At 43.7% G+C, this 14234-nt stretch overlaps 1 protein-coding gene across 5 annotated transcripts in view; it reads left to right on the forward strand.

Moving 5' to 3' along the window:
• The first annotated feature begins 12719 nt into the window (after positions 1-12719).
• Positions 12720-14234, forward strand: part of qkia (QKI, KH domain containing, RNA binding a) — a 94955-nt gene continuing 93440 nt past the window's right edge. For 4 of the 5 annotated variants that reach the window (XM_080870745.1, XM_080870748.1, XM_080870744.1 and 1 more), the window contains exon 1: positions 12722-13151. In XM_080870745.1, coding sequence (XP_080726871.1) covers positions 13007-13151 — 145 coding nt within the window. In that variant the 5' untranslated portion in view covers positions 12722-13006. Of the gene's footprint in view, positions 13152-14234 lie in introns of all 5 variants that reach the window. The other variant, XM_080870746.1, reaches the window with a different exon arrangement.

Consider the following 14234-nt stretch of genomic DNA (forward strand, 5'->3'; position numbering starts at 1 on the left):
TCTATTTTTTTCGCCTTTCAAACACTTATGTTGCTGTTGAAGCGTTGGCCATCTTGGATTTATGTCGGCTAAAGAAGATGCCAATGTACAGCGACAAGACTTACGCTGGCGTCCACAGCTCCAGCAGCAGCTGTCTCCGAAGCACGTGTGTATTTATGATATTTCGAAATATAAATATAAAGTATTTTATATCTCCAGATCTGAAAGCCGTTATCGCTTCACCACAAAGGTTTCCTTTGAAAAGCTGATAATACTGTTTGAGATATAGAAAAGATTGGTTTCAGTAACGCAGAAACTGCGGAGGGGTTTGGGGTTGTTTTTTTTTCTTTTTTGTATCGTATTGTACTACTGCACTCATTCTGTCACTAACCCAGCTGGAGACGCAGCCTGTCTGAACGTGCATTTATGTTGGATATTTGAACTCAAATACCCCACAGTGATCTTAGGGAACACTTGGTGTGTATGCGGGCTTATTTGTTGGTGTTTGTGCATGACAACACGCCTGCCTCGTTGTTTATCCGGACCAGCCAGTAACTCAGTAACCAGCTCTCTGTTCTCACACTGAGTGAAGCTCCCCTCTCTCGCTCTCTATCCTCTGCTGTAAACTTCTTCACAGACGCAGCAGAAGTTTTAGCAGCCATATTTCAGCACGCACATGCACATACACTCACTGACACATATACATATACAACACTGCGACCCATGGGGGAAAACACAGCGTAATTGATTTCTGAAACTCGCAAGGACACTTGCGCCATCTCTTATTGTAAGTCATGTCTCCAGCGAAAGCAGCTTTACAGGCCTGCGGAGGAATCTATTCTCAAGCAGAAGACAGGTTCATATTGCTCATATTTCAACCTCAGCACATCCTGAAAGGAACGTTACTGAATAGGTGTTCCACACTGCTGAACTCAAGTCGAGCTGCTCCTGCCTCGTGCTTGATCTGTGAAGTGAAAGACGTAAGGTAGTGCGGAGAGGTCCCATTTCGAGACAAAGCACATATTTCACCTTAATAACTGCAGCTGCATAGCAAAACAAAGATAGCAACGGTATAACCACTTGACTACTTTTTAAAGGGGTGCGTTGTGGAGGGGGTGGGGGGCATACAATTTCACCCGTGTTCTCACTTAATGAGCATATCGAACTCTGAATAGCCTGCAGTTCTGTCGAACTGTATCAGTGACGCCCCGCTGTCCCGCTTCACCTGTCCAATTTTACTGAGCCACAGGGTAGCAGCTGGCCAGCAAAGAGCTTAGAGATAAAGAGGAGAACTAGAAGAAAAGGACAAAGTGAAACAGGGCGAACAATTTTGTTAAGCTTTTTTTCAAATCTTGGTTTTAGAAATGGGACTTCTCTCCCTTGTTCACCACCGCCCCCTCCCATCTTTGAACACCGTGTCATGCAAGCGATATTATACGGATCACTTTGCTTTGTCACACTTAAAGGGCCAGGCAATGTGATTTTTTTTCCAATTAGGTCACATCACAGGCGCTAATCGAACTCATCGGGAAGAAAGGGGACAGTGTGGAAAGGAACGCTTGAGAATATGGTTTCAAAAAGAAGATCAATTCAGAGTGAGCCTAACCATAACTTCTACTTTCCTAAACCCCTTTCACCCCCAACCGATAGCTGCAGGAGGTTTCTTCCTCTTAAAAGGGTGTTTTTCCTTCCCACATTTGCCAAGTGCTTGCTCATAGGGGGCCGTCTAATTGTTGGGATTTTCTGTCTATTCTTGAAGAGTTTTACCTTGCATATAAAGCACCTCGAGGTGACTGCTGGTATGATTTTAATTTTTGCAAAAATGACCTTCAAAGCAAGTAATTTCAGCAGATAATGTCCGTATGCAGATTCATGGATTTCTTGAGCTTTTGGTCTACAGCTACATATTTTTAAAGGTGTTAGATGATATGAAATATGAAGAAAATCTTATATATATTTTTATGTTCCACCTTCAGTTAATTTGATACAGTAGCATCTGCTGTGATCCTTACACCTATGAGGAGATCTCACAAGTGTTACCTTTATTTTGATACCAGGATGGTTAACACAGAGTTTGCAATTGCACAGAAACACTCAATTTATATTCATAGGTTAAATCTAACCCCAAACTAACCTTAAATCATACTTCCACCTTAAAAATCGAATCATCTCCTTGCTTTTCCCCACAATGTGAACGTGTAAACATATTTACACCCCCACAATCCGAGTAACACAACCAAACGAACACACGCAGTAATGGCAACCCAACGCCAAGCAGCTACACTGCTGTAATTGCTCATGCAAGTAATAGAGTGAAGTGCAAAATGAACAGGAATGAAGGCAGCCATTGAGGTTATTTGCTCTATCAAAAGCATCGCCGCATGGCTGGTTCAGACCTACAGGCCAGAAAGACATGCATGACATTACCCGAATTCTTTCCCCCCCACCTTATCTCTCGTCCTGTTCTCAGACACGGAAAAACAAAACAAAACACAGCGGCAACAAATTTAGCACGGAGCTGAAATGATCCTGATCATAATATGCTGACCCTTCTCCCCTCAGTCATAATGAGCAATTGATCATCTTATGACTGCAGGTGCACCAACATTCACAAAGAAATAAATTGCCACCCATTCGGTGCATTTCCTCCAGTCATAGAGCGCAGGTTACAACAATCTGCTCCTCTTCCTTACAGCAGATACTATCTGCCGCTGATAGAGCCACATTATTATTTTCAGTTGAGCGGATTTCCGAGTTGTTTTGTTGCTCTCCTTTGGTATTCCTTGTCTATTTTGAAAGATTTTGCTGATAGCTCGTGGAGTCAGTGGTATTAATCTAACGTGTTACTTAACGACCTCACACCAACCATCCTGTTGTTGTTAACAGAGATAGCTGCAGAGATAGAGGGGGAAATCTGCTGATTCTGTTTGAATCATGGTTAGATGTGTTTATCCCAGTTTCTGCACAAGTCTAACACCCTTCTGACTGCATTTTGGAAAAACATCGTACTGCTCACTGGCATGTTTTTTATAGGTTTGTGCTGTTTTAAGGTGTCACAAACCCAACATTAACCATTCCTGCACACTTACCTTTGTCCTTAGTGGGGATGAAAACCACAAATTCCTCTGAACCACTGTTAATTTTGACAGTAAATTTTGATTTAGCTTTAATCACAGTCTTTTGAACAAAACACCATTTAGTTTAGTCTAATTTTAGTTGACAAAATCATAAGATTATTGTAGGTGAAGTTTGTGTTTTTCCCAGTGAGAGTTGCTTCGCATGTTTTAAAAAGTGTCTTATTTTTCTAGACATCAAATACAAAATGTGTCCATATATCTGCTTGTCTCTTCTTCCAAAGTGTTGTCGTGTTTTCATGAGAAACTAATTCATGAAAGCTAATTGTATAGGTCCAGCATCAATCAAACATCCCTTACAAACTTACCCCGACTTTCTACACTGGGACAGAACCACATAGTGTCAAAGCAACAATGTCGTCCAGCTGCGTTGTTACGTTGCAGGCTCTAGGTTGACTCCAGTAAGTCACATGTTACTGGGATGGCTTTCTCTAATCCAGGATCTCTCCTGATGGCCACTCTCTGTTACAGCTCAACTTCACGGGTCAACCATAGATGGTGTGGGGCCCACAGCCACTCGCTCCGCTCCAAGGTTTATTATTAGCTTAGCAAGCTCAGCCACTCACAACAGCTGCCGCCGCCGTGCAGCTACTCCCACCGAGGAGCACGCGCGAGCTATTTCACTGTCGGAAACACTTCGGTACGCCGACATGGGACCATACATACAGAGACGTCATCCAGCCACACAGATCAACACAGTTGACTACTCAGTCAAGTGAGTAGGTGCGTGTCTAGCTCGCACCCCAGCAGCAGCAGGATGAGACGCTTCTCTCAGAATGAACAGTGACGTCGTGAGAGCCGGCTCCACAGAGCTCAAGTTTGTCCTTGTGCATCTCCGTCTCACCACATCATAGTGGTGGCAGGCCAACAAAGGCTTTTATACTGCAGTGAGCTGCGCAACAAAAGCTACACAGACACGCTGATAGCGTTTTGTTGACGGAGAGGAAAAAAAGGAGATTGAGAAAAGGCTGAGGAAGGAAGAGGAAGGGAACAATTATGAAGAGGAAAAGGCACCATGACAATGCCTGTGCTGTCTGTTTGAGAGAGAGAGAGAGCACGCTGAATAAAGAGGAGGACAGGGAGATTGGTTGCACCTGAGCTCGGAGACAGACGGGCAGCCTGAGATGAATCCAGCGCGCAGAGAAATGAAGGGAAAGAGAGGCTGTGTGGGCCACGTCGAGATGGATGAATGGAGGGAAGGGGGATGTTGTGTCACCTGGTAGAGAGAGCTGTCTAGCTCCAGCCAGACCTGAGATTTAGGAGCAGTCAGCTGCAGAAAAGAGAAATAAGAGACCGAAGAAGAAACCACTTGTTTGTCTGTTTTTTCCCCCCTTCGCAAGTGAAAAACAGAGGAGAATTGAGGCGACAACTGCCACTTAACAACATCACCACGCTCCCTTATCTGAACAAACAAGCTGAATGCGAATGTCCCACTTTGTGTGCAACATCTCCGCGTGTTGGAAATCAAATAATTCAGCCATGTGGGTCACACTTAATATGATAAAAAGCTGTGTTGTGGTGATGCATGCAGTAATGTAGCCCTGTGCACACTGAAGGATTGATTAAGCACTCGGGAAGTCTTCATCTGTCTTCCTCTTTATCACTTCCTTCCTCTTTTCATCTGGTCCCTTTTTTTTCTGATGTCCTGTCTCTCTTACTGCAGTGTTATAGTCTCAAAAGGCAGATTGTTAGAACCGGCAATGAAGGGATTGTGCTGTGCAACAGAAATAAATGCCCCCCGGGGAATGATTCGTCTTGTTCTCGTCTGCCTGGCAGACTCCGTTGCTCATCCGGGCAGCTACTGAGCATGTGCGAGACAGGACAGCACAATGGTTTATCTATCTGCCTCTCCATGTGCCAGGTGTCTAATTCACAGGCTTAATTCAAGAGTGGAGAAATAATGTAAACACTTTAAAGCTCAAATTCTGTTTCCCTCTCGCAGCCCTCCACAAAACTCCCCTTAAATATGAATAAAAATATGCTAAAAACTCACATCCTGATTGAAGTGTTCAAGGGTTCAAGGTTCAAGGTTCTTTATTTGTCACATGCATAGTTATACAAGTATAACACACAGTGAAATGTAGCCTGACACGCTCCTCAACATGTGCAAAAAAATTGGGGGGGGGGGGGGGGGGGGGGGGTGTAGAGGGAGAACATATATATATATGTATATAGTGATTCTCTTACCAGTGCTCATGATTGCCAGTGTGATCCTGTGTGTTTGCGCATGTGTTTATATCCCAGACCACACCACGGGATCGATCCTTCTCTTTGCAGATGTGATCAATGAGGATTCTCTGCCTCTCTCCCCTCCATTACTATCCGTCTCCCACTTTCTCTGTTCATCTTTCTCCTCTTCCTCTCCTACAGGTCTTATCACTCACAAACACTCATTTCTTTTCCCTGCTACGGTTTGGCAGGTGCAAACAAACAGGCAAAAAAGCAAGTAAACAAATACAGGCATCTTCGGGAGGAGCGGCAACGAGTCCACACTGTTAACAATTGGTACGGACAGATGAAGCATCAGCTGGACTTCTTTAAGCTGCGCTCACACCGGTGTGATCTCAACGAGGAATGAAACGAGGAGCGGGCGGCCTGCGAAACATATCCTCCGGCCTGTACAAGTGCCTCATCCTGCAAAATGGTAAAGAGTGGTTTTTGTGTGTCTGATTGATGATCAGCAGGTTCAAGGTGGGAGTTTGGAGGCGATGCTTTCCCATCCACAGCCCACTATCACGAGTAGTTCCAGCTGTCCTACACCTCTCTCCCTCCCTTTCTCTGTCTGAGTGACAACAGGCGAGCCAACAGGCATTTCCATCACCAGATTGCCAAACCACTGGACCATCTACGCTACAACACCCAAGGTGACCTTTAACAAAATAGAAAATAGTGTATAGCTGAAGGGGGGTGGTGGGGGTAAGAAGGGGCTGTGGAAACACACAAGAGCTTGAATGTTGCAGTGTCAGATTGAATTGTGATAGATTTTTTTTTCCTCATGCTGCCCCATGCTTTAGCACTTCAGCAGCTGGCTTTTCTTTCTTTAGCACATGGATATTTTCCTGGTCTGGTTTCCTGTCCATGAATTCTGCAACCACTTAGAGAGCACAAATCTAAGTCAGCTAAGTTTCAAAACATGCATTTTGCCCTTTACTAACCTTATAACGTGTTGAGTAGGCAGGCGTCAAATATAACGTGATGTATAGAGGTCTCTGACCCCATCGCTCGCATCTGTAATAGATCACAGGGCGACATGCAGTCGAGGTATTTCGAGCTAGAAATTCACACAAATGAGACCGCACTCACACCAGTCTAGCTAAGTGTATATATATATATATATAGAAACCACTCCAAAGCACCAGGGTTTATATTTGTAGATTAGAGGAATCATTGTAAACTGTTCTGAAAGTTTATATGAGTTTCCTCTTTAGATATACTCCGAAAGCTGCTGAGAGCAACTATTAGTAAAGAATAAACAAGAATGAAACAAGCAAAGGGAAAGGCCCTTCAAGCATGAATGACATTATACTTTGTGAATTCATTTCCTACTGATGTGCGAAGTGACTGACTGACAGTCCACTGTTATGTGTCATCGACTGTAGATAGAAGATGAATGCAGCCACCATGTCATTACACATTGATTTGGCATTTGGCCAGCGCCATTTCAGTTGAAATGGGACGTGACCATGTTTGGAAAAGAAGACTGAGCCAAAGCTAATGCTAGCTAGCTAGCTAGCTTGGCTATGAGTGATTCCCTGTGATATTAATGACATGATAGTTTTGGATAGGGAAAGGCACTTAAAATGTACTTATCAGAGAAAAACAGCAGCTGATTCCTTAAAATGTCCTTCTTTATCTGGTCTGTCATTTATTTTAATCCAAAAGGGGACATAATTCCCAAAATTAGCATCTTTCGCAATAGTCAAAGTTGGGGTCTTCGTTTTTTAATGTCTTCTTATTTGCAGCCACAGACAGTATAAAAAATGGATGTAACCATGATGTCGTCAGCCACTGGTCTCTCAAGTTGAAGCCTCAAGTTGAACATTTCGAAATGTGAATGGAAAGAGTGGGTCTGTCTGTGAAACTCATTGGCTAACAACTTGTGATTGGCAACTTTCATTTTATTCAGTTTGACCCAAAATAAGCGGCTGAGCCCATAAACCTAGCGGGAAAGCTTTTACAGAGTCACGACAGAAAGAAAACTGGTGCTCCAAAGCCTTCTACTGGGGGTTTACATTCACGTGACCATGTGACGTTGACTTGTCGGCCATTTTGGATCTAAAAATCATACAGGTTCAAGTGACTAAGGCCCCCAGTCACGAAGGCCAAGACACTGGTCCACAACCATCTGGGAAATTGCAATTAATTTCAAGAGGTAGAAACCTCTGCCAATATAATTTTTCCCTAGCAACCACTGGCTCCATCACATCGAATATGGCGGACAACCCTTGAGCAATGTGCGCATGATGTCACATAGGAACAGAGGTCTTTTTGCAACCACATCTGCTGGGCTTTAGATAGACTGCAGCTTCCAGCCCGCGTGTCATATCCATATTTTGTACCATCTATGACTCCAACATGCAGGGTCACCCCCTGTTGGTCATTAGAAGGATATCGGGCTTATTCATTACTTTCACAATGGCTTCACTTTTTCAGAGCTAAGAGGGCTTCTTGTTTTTTAACTATAGTGTATGCTGTGTGCTTCAGTGAATGCATTTTTAATATTACACGAAACTAAAAAGATGATGTAAATTAACAGAACAGTTTTAATGCAACCGGTGCTGCTGTTCACTTATTATACTGTCAGGAAAAATTGAGTCTGATGAGCATTAAGAATTCTGACAGATGGCAGAGATGTTTAGCAGCACTGGAAACACATTTTAGTAGCAAAATGGCTGTTCAAACCAGTATTTTCAGTGATGCTGCCCCAATTTAATCATTAATGTAACTCTCCACCATTGAAATATTTTTTCATAATAAATTATGGCTGTATTTTTGGAAGAATTGTCCAGAAAAAGTCAAATTACCTCTCAGCTTCTCAAAGTTAAGAACTACTTTTACTGCTAAAATGCAGTTTTTAATTACTCTGTCCAGAAATGTTTGGAGCTTCTCCTAACAATAGGCGATAGGAGCTACTGAGAGGTAAACACAGATACAGTTAAATATCAACATATGTGGCAATATTGACATTTAAAATAAGTGCCTACAAAGCAGTTTAGAGGTTGTAAATTGATTGACCTTTGCAGATCTTTACAGACCACTAAAGTATACCTAGAGGGGAAGTTCATTATTAGCCTGTCATCTGAACATGCCCCACCTTTGCTTCACTTACACTCGCTTACTCTTTGTCCATTGTATCTCCAATGCTTACATCAGGTGATTATTTGAAGACAAAAAAAAATACTGCATGGACACTGTTTAGTACCACCAAGCACAAACAAGTGTGAGGGAAACAATGCACAAGGAAGAATAGTGCATTTGTCATGTCACGCCTATGATACAAGTTAAAATGAATAATAGGGGCATTATGCGTTTCTCTGTATGTGCTGTGGTTGCTAGAAGGACATTTATTTCTTTCTCGTTGTGCTCACACCTTCCTCAAAATGTAAATGACCCAGATTCTGCCGGCAGTTTCTCCCCACAGTCCCCAAACTAGCAAGTCGGTAGAAAAAGAGAGAGATGTTGTACTTGTTTGTATGTATGCGTGTTATCAGAGCCCGTGGGTCTCTCTCTGTTCGCCTCCTCCAGAGCTGCAGTCTTTATCGCAGACAGCCTTGCCTCGACAGAGTCACCAGCTCTGACTCGCGTTCCCGTGGCTGTGGCCCCCGAGGCAAGCCGTGAAAAGCTGCAGGGGCCCTACCGAGGGCTCGATTGTTTCCAGCAGCATACTTTCATTCGAGAACCCAAGGTGCTCTCAAAGCTCATTGTGAGGGAGCTAACAGCCTCTCTTCAAAAGGGCCTAAACGCGTGTTCATTAATTATCTGGATCCTTGTTAATTGGATTAATTGTTGAATAGAAACCGTGTTATTAAAAATGACGAAAACACAAGGGCAGGGGGAGCAAAAGGGGGGGGATTAATATCGTTTCTGTTTACTCTCGGGCTGTCAGAAGACACAAGCATGCATGGGCACACACACACACACACACACACACACACACTTACGTATGCTATTGCTGCGTCTCGCTCAGTTCTTCTAACTCTCTGTTGCTGTTTCACACACGTATATACTCACGCACACACACAGGGCGTATGTGACCCATCTCAGAAGAATGAGCGCTAGGCAAGGTGCAAATTACCATGCACACCGTTGGTGATAAGAACTAAGCCCATTTTCAAAGCTCAGAATAAATGCCAGATTCTTTTTGATGCTAGAAGACTATGACTTTTTCCATCGCTTATATTCAAAGAATAAGGCAGGAGGGGGGAAAAAAGAGAAACATAAAGTCAACACCGTGAACAATTTAGCTATCTCCAAGTCACATGAAAATTGGGTTTCTCGTTCCTCTGCCTATCTGCTTAGTCTTATCCGCTGAAATCACTTATCAGCGTTTGACTTCAAGGGATGTTTTATCATCTGGGGTTTAAGATAGCCCTGTGATAATGCAGACCATTTGGACGATGGGACTACTATTACATATCCTGTATAATTGGTGGCAGTGTAAGTGACGAGCCTTTATGCAAAAGCGTTACTATCTGAATTTCCCTGGTCACTGGTTGAAATTATGATCAAATAGTTAATTCCAGACACTTCAAGTATAGAGTTTTAGATCGTAAAGTCCTTTTGATGTATAATAGGTAGTTCAAAAACAATCTGAAGCAGGATTTTGTCTCTTCTGAGCTCAGTTTGTCTGACCGGAAGCTCAGTAATTATAGCAGTAATGTATGTAGCTATATCCAAGAATGTGTTGCACCGGTTGTTAAGGCAACCATACCTGTCCTCCTGCTTTGACAGGAAGCCTTCTGTGGCATGCTCTTCTCCTAAATGCCCTCATCTAGGGCTGAACGGCCGGTTGCACGCGTTTTTCTTTTGGTTTTGAGCAGGCATTTTGGATGTAGCCCTGATGTCATACGGCCTAATATTGTATAGGTTCCCTCTTTGTTACACCAGAACAGGCGAAGAAATTTAAAACGTTCCTTTTTGATGAAACGTATAGTTAGGCTGGATCAGGTGACGGTGAACCCTCCCTTAGTTACACTGCAATAGGCCTAGGCTGCTGGGAACTTCACATGAAGCACTGATTGATTCTTTTTCACTCTCTGTGTTTTATTTACCTCTCTGCATTTAATTATGAGGTATTATTAATCTCTGACTCTTGTCCACGGTGTGTCTTTTGTCTTGTGTCCTTCCCCACGCGCTCAACAGGTCGCAGTAGATGGCTGCCCCTCCCTGAGCCTGGTTCTACCAGAGGTGTCTTCCTGTTAAAAGGCAGTTTTTCCTTCCCACTGTCGCCAAGTGCTCGCTCATGGAGTGTTGTCTTATTGTTGGGGGTTTCTCTGTATTGTTGCTAGGTCTGTAACCTGAAACGTAAAGGGCCTTAAGGGAACTGTTGTTGTGATTTGGCGCTATTATAAATAAAATTGAAAAACACATCAGGGTATGGACACCAGTCCTTTGGGGTCCTGACACTGGCAGACAGGCAGATTCTGTGGAACCTATGAGTTTTACAGTTGAGCCTCTGTGGATCCTGAATTGGATTTGAATGTGTGTGCACACTATCCTGCTAAGGGAGCCCACCGTTAGCAGATGGAATTGCAGTGGGACTGGTGGGTGCATTTGTTATGTATCAAAGAAAGATCCACGTGATTGCAACCAAGGTTTCCCAAGAGAACGTTGCACTACAGTGAGATGCTCAATGCTATCTGCTTCACATCTCAGTGGCTTTAACGATTTGGCTGATTGGTATGTTATGAGTGGCATATGTTTTTTGAGCTAATAATACTGCGGGACAATGTTAGTCCAAGCACATCACCACATATAGTTAGTGTTGTTTGATCAGTTTATTGGACATGCTGCACTGACTCTAATACCTTGGACCAGATTGTTTGTATTTCATTGCAACACAGTGGCAACAAAGTAAAGCCAGGAGGTTATGATGCAGCTGTTTAAGCACCCACTGTAGGGACTTTCTTCCTTTTTTTTTGTTATACAAAAACACAAGTGGGTGAGCAACAAGCGAACAAATCGAATGGCTGCCAAGGTCATGGCTCAGACATAGTTTGGTGCCTCTTAACCAACAGCTGTTAAAATTGCACCAGTTGTGGTTTATTTTCACACAAATCAGATCTAAGTTGAGGTAGCTGGTTGCATGCGTGCATTTCATCGATCAAGTATTTTAATCTTCAAAGGACATGTTGAAAGGTTCTCCCAAGGACAGGACAATGAAAAGTCTCTATTGATTACCAGAGCATTGATCAATCAGTCCCAGACGGATAACAAGATGTACAAGTCTTGAGTAACAATAGGCATGTTGTAGGATATGAACTGCAAGTTTGATCTTTATTTCATATTTTAGCATCCCAGAGTGGAGCCCACACATGAAATCCACAATCATCCTGATTCGTAGGTTGGTCTTGGCAAGTGTACTGCCTCTGCTGCACACAAACCCTGTGCATGAAGCACTCAACCCACGTATGACTTTTCAAATCAGCTGACTACTCCATAGATTAGGAGACCCATACACGTCATTACCGAGACCTGGAATCACACCAGGCCTCATACAGTCTGAATGACAAGCGGGGCTGAAGTTTTGACACAACATGTATGTCCTTGTGCAATATAAAGGATTTCTTTGTTCTTTCGCCAATGAAAAAGTTAATGCAACCACAGCGATGAGAACAGCTGAGCAACTTAATGGCTGAAAGTGCTCCACATCTAAAGACTCTGGAGACAGTCATTCTGTTGTTCTATGCTTACAACTTATGTTGCTAGGGGGTAAAAATTTAATTATGAAAGCATTTCTTTACTGGAGGTTGTATGGCTCTCCTAATAATGACATATCTTATTTGGAAGATGAAAAAATATGTTATTGATATCCCTTTGTAGGAATTATAATGGTATCCAGGCTTCTAATAGCTTCCCTCCAAGCCTCAGCCACTATAGGCTGTATAGACACCTGTATTCTTATTTCCATCAGGATACTACATATCCATGCATACACAAAAATCTGATTGTAAACAATATCTTAGGTGAAATTATCGCTGTGTCTGATGTTTGTTCTTTGGGCTTAAAATGAAGCCATTCCACTGCATGAACCTTTGACACACATGAATGGTGTGGTATGACAGTTATGAACTTACTTATGGCAGTGTCAGGCTATTAAGGAACAAAGAATGAGAGACTAAGATTAAATCTGGAAAATGTTGCTGTTAGTTTGGGGGAAGGAGGAGGTAAATGTGTTCTATTCTGTTGACAACATATTAGAAGCATTATGTGCATTCCTGCGCACTGCGTCTCATTGGCTACAATACCCGTCCGTCATTCCGCTAACGACTCGACTCCGCCCTTGTAGCTCGGATCTGAGGAATGATTGGTTACTCTGTAAAGCAAGATGTCCAATGAGCGTTAAGGAGGGCGGACCCTTTCCGGTGGAACAGGCTCTCGCGCCTACAGTGGTGGAATCGAACGTCCCCGAGCGCACACGGCGTAGAGGAGAGTACAGCGCACGAGTCTGTGGAAGGGAGATAACGGTTTCTTTTTTTTGTCCCCCCTCTCCACTCAAACAACAAGAACAAACCAAACCTGATTTTAGGGGGGTCTCACAGAGTCTTCTGATTATCAGGAGGAGGGAAACGAGGAGCCGCAAGTTTTTTTTTTCTTTTTTCGTTTTTTTTCTCTTTTCCTTAAAAGAGGATTCTGTGCTTCGCGGTGGTTTGTTCTCCGCTCTCGCCGCAAATATGATGGTCGGAGAGGTCGAAGTGAAGGAGCGACCGAGGCCGAGTCCCGACTATTTAATGCAATTATTGAACGAGAAGAAGCTCATGACCAGTTTGCCAAATCTCTGCGGCATCTTCACACACCTAGAGAGGCTTCTGGATGAAGGTAAGTGGCCTTCTGGAGAGACACCCTCCTCGTTGGAGAGGTGGGGGAGTGGGTTAAAGCATGACCACGGTGCAGTCCGGTGTCGGCACGGCTTCGCTGGGCATCCCTGCCGCAAATCGTTAGCGAAACCCGGGGATACACTAGCAGAGGGCACCCCGATATTCCAGGCGGTGGCAGGCGTAGTAGTACCAACTTCCAGTGAGAATTGCCCCACAATACAACCCAAGAAACGCACTAGTATCCTACCGGAGCGAGTTTGTTTCTCCCTGAGCTCCGAGTCCACCGGAGTTTTCTGCTGCTCTCTTGACTTTGTGACGACGAGATGAAAACTTTCTCTTACTTGCCTAAGAAATAAAAATCGCATATCACTGTCATGTTGTCAGACGTGTTAACAGGCAAGTTTATAAAAATAAATAAAGATATAAAAATATCTTTATTTATTTCAGGTTATACAAATGTTGTTCTCAGTTAAAAAAAAAAAAAGAACAATCTCTGGGGCCCTGGTTCCACATGTTCCACACAGCAGTTTAGCCGCTCGGGTTAGCAACATTTTCAGCTAGCCTGTCTGGGTGTCTGCTGAACTCTTCAAGAACCAGGCAGTGGCGTTAACTTGGCCACGTATGTAATAAACAGACTGCAATTGCTGTGCTTAACACTGCTATAAACACACGTTGGGGGGTGTTTGGGTTTGCTCGTGTTCCTCTCCTTTTGCCTTACTCCGAGGGTCGTGTTAGTTGTTGCCCAGCGGCCGAGTCTAACAGCACGGCGGAATGTCTCTGCTTGTTGCCCAAACAATGGCCACTGAGTTGCTGCGAGGAGGGGGGGGGGCCGTACTCGGAAGATTATTTCAGCCGTCTAACTTTTTCATTAAACGCGGCACCGCTGTCTTTCTCCCTCTTCTTTTGGCTACTACAACATTTGCCTTAAAACCTAGAAGGGGGGCTTGTCTGTATTTCCTTCCCCTGCTGCAGCTGCCGTCGTGTTTTCTTTTTTCCCCTCTTTTTTTTTTTTTTTTTTAACCAGTCAAGCTTGCCCTACCAAAACTGCGTCGCCCTTTTTTTTTGTCAGCGGCGCCGTCCAGGC

The sequence above is a fragment of the Rhamphochromis sp. 'chilingali' genome (assembly GCF_963969265.1).
Source record: "Rhamphochromis sp. 'chilingali' genome assembly, chromosome: 21".
NCBI classification, from domain to species: domain Eukaryota; kingdom Metazoa; phylum Chordata; class Actinopteri; order Cichliformes; family Cichlidae; genus Rhamphochromis; species Rhamphochromis sp. 'chilingali'.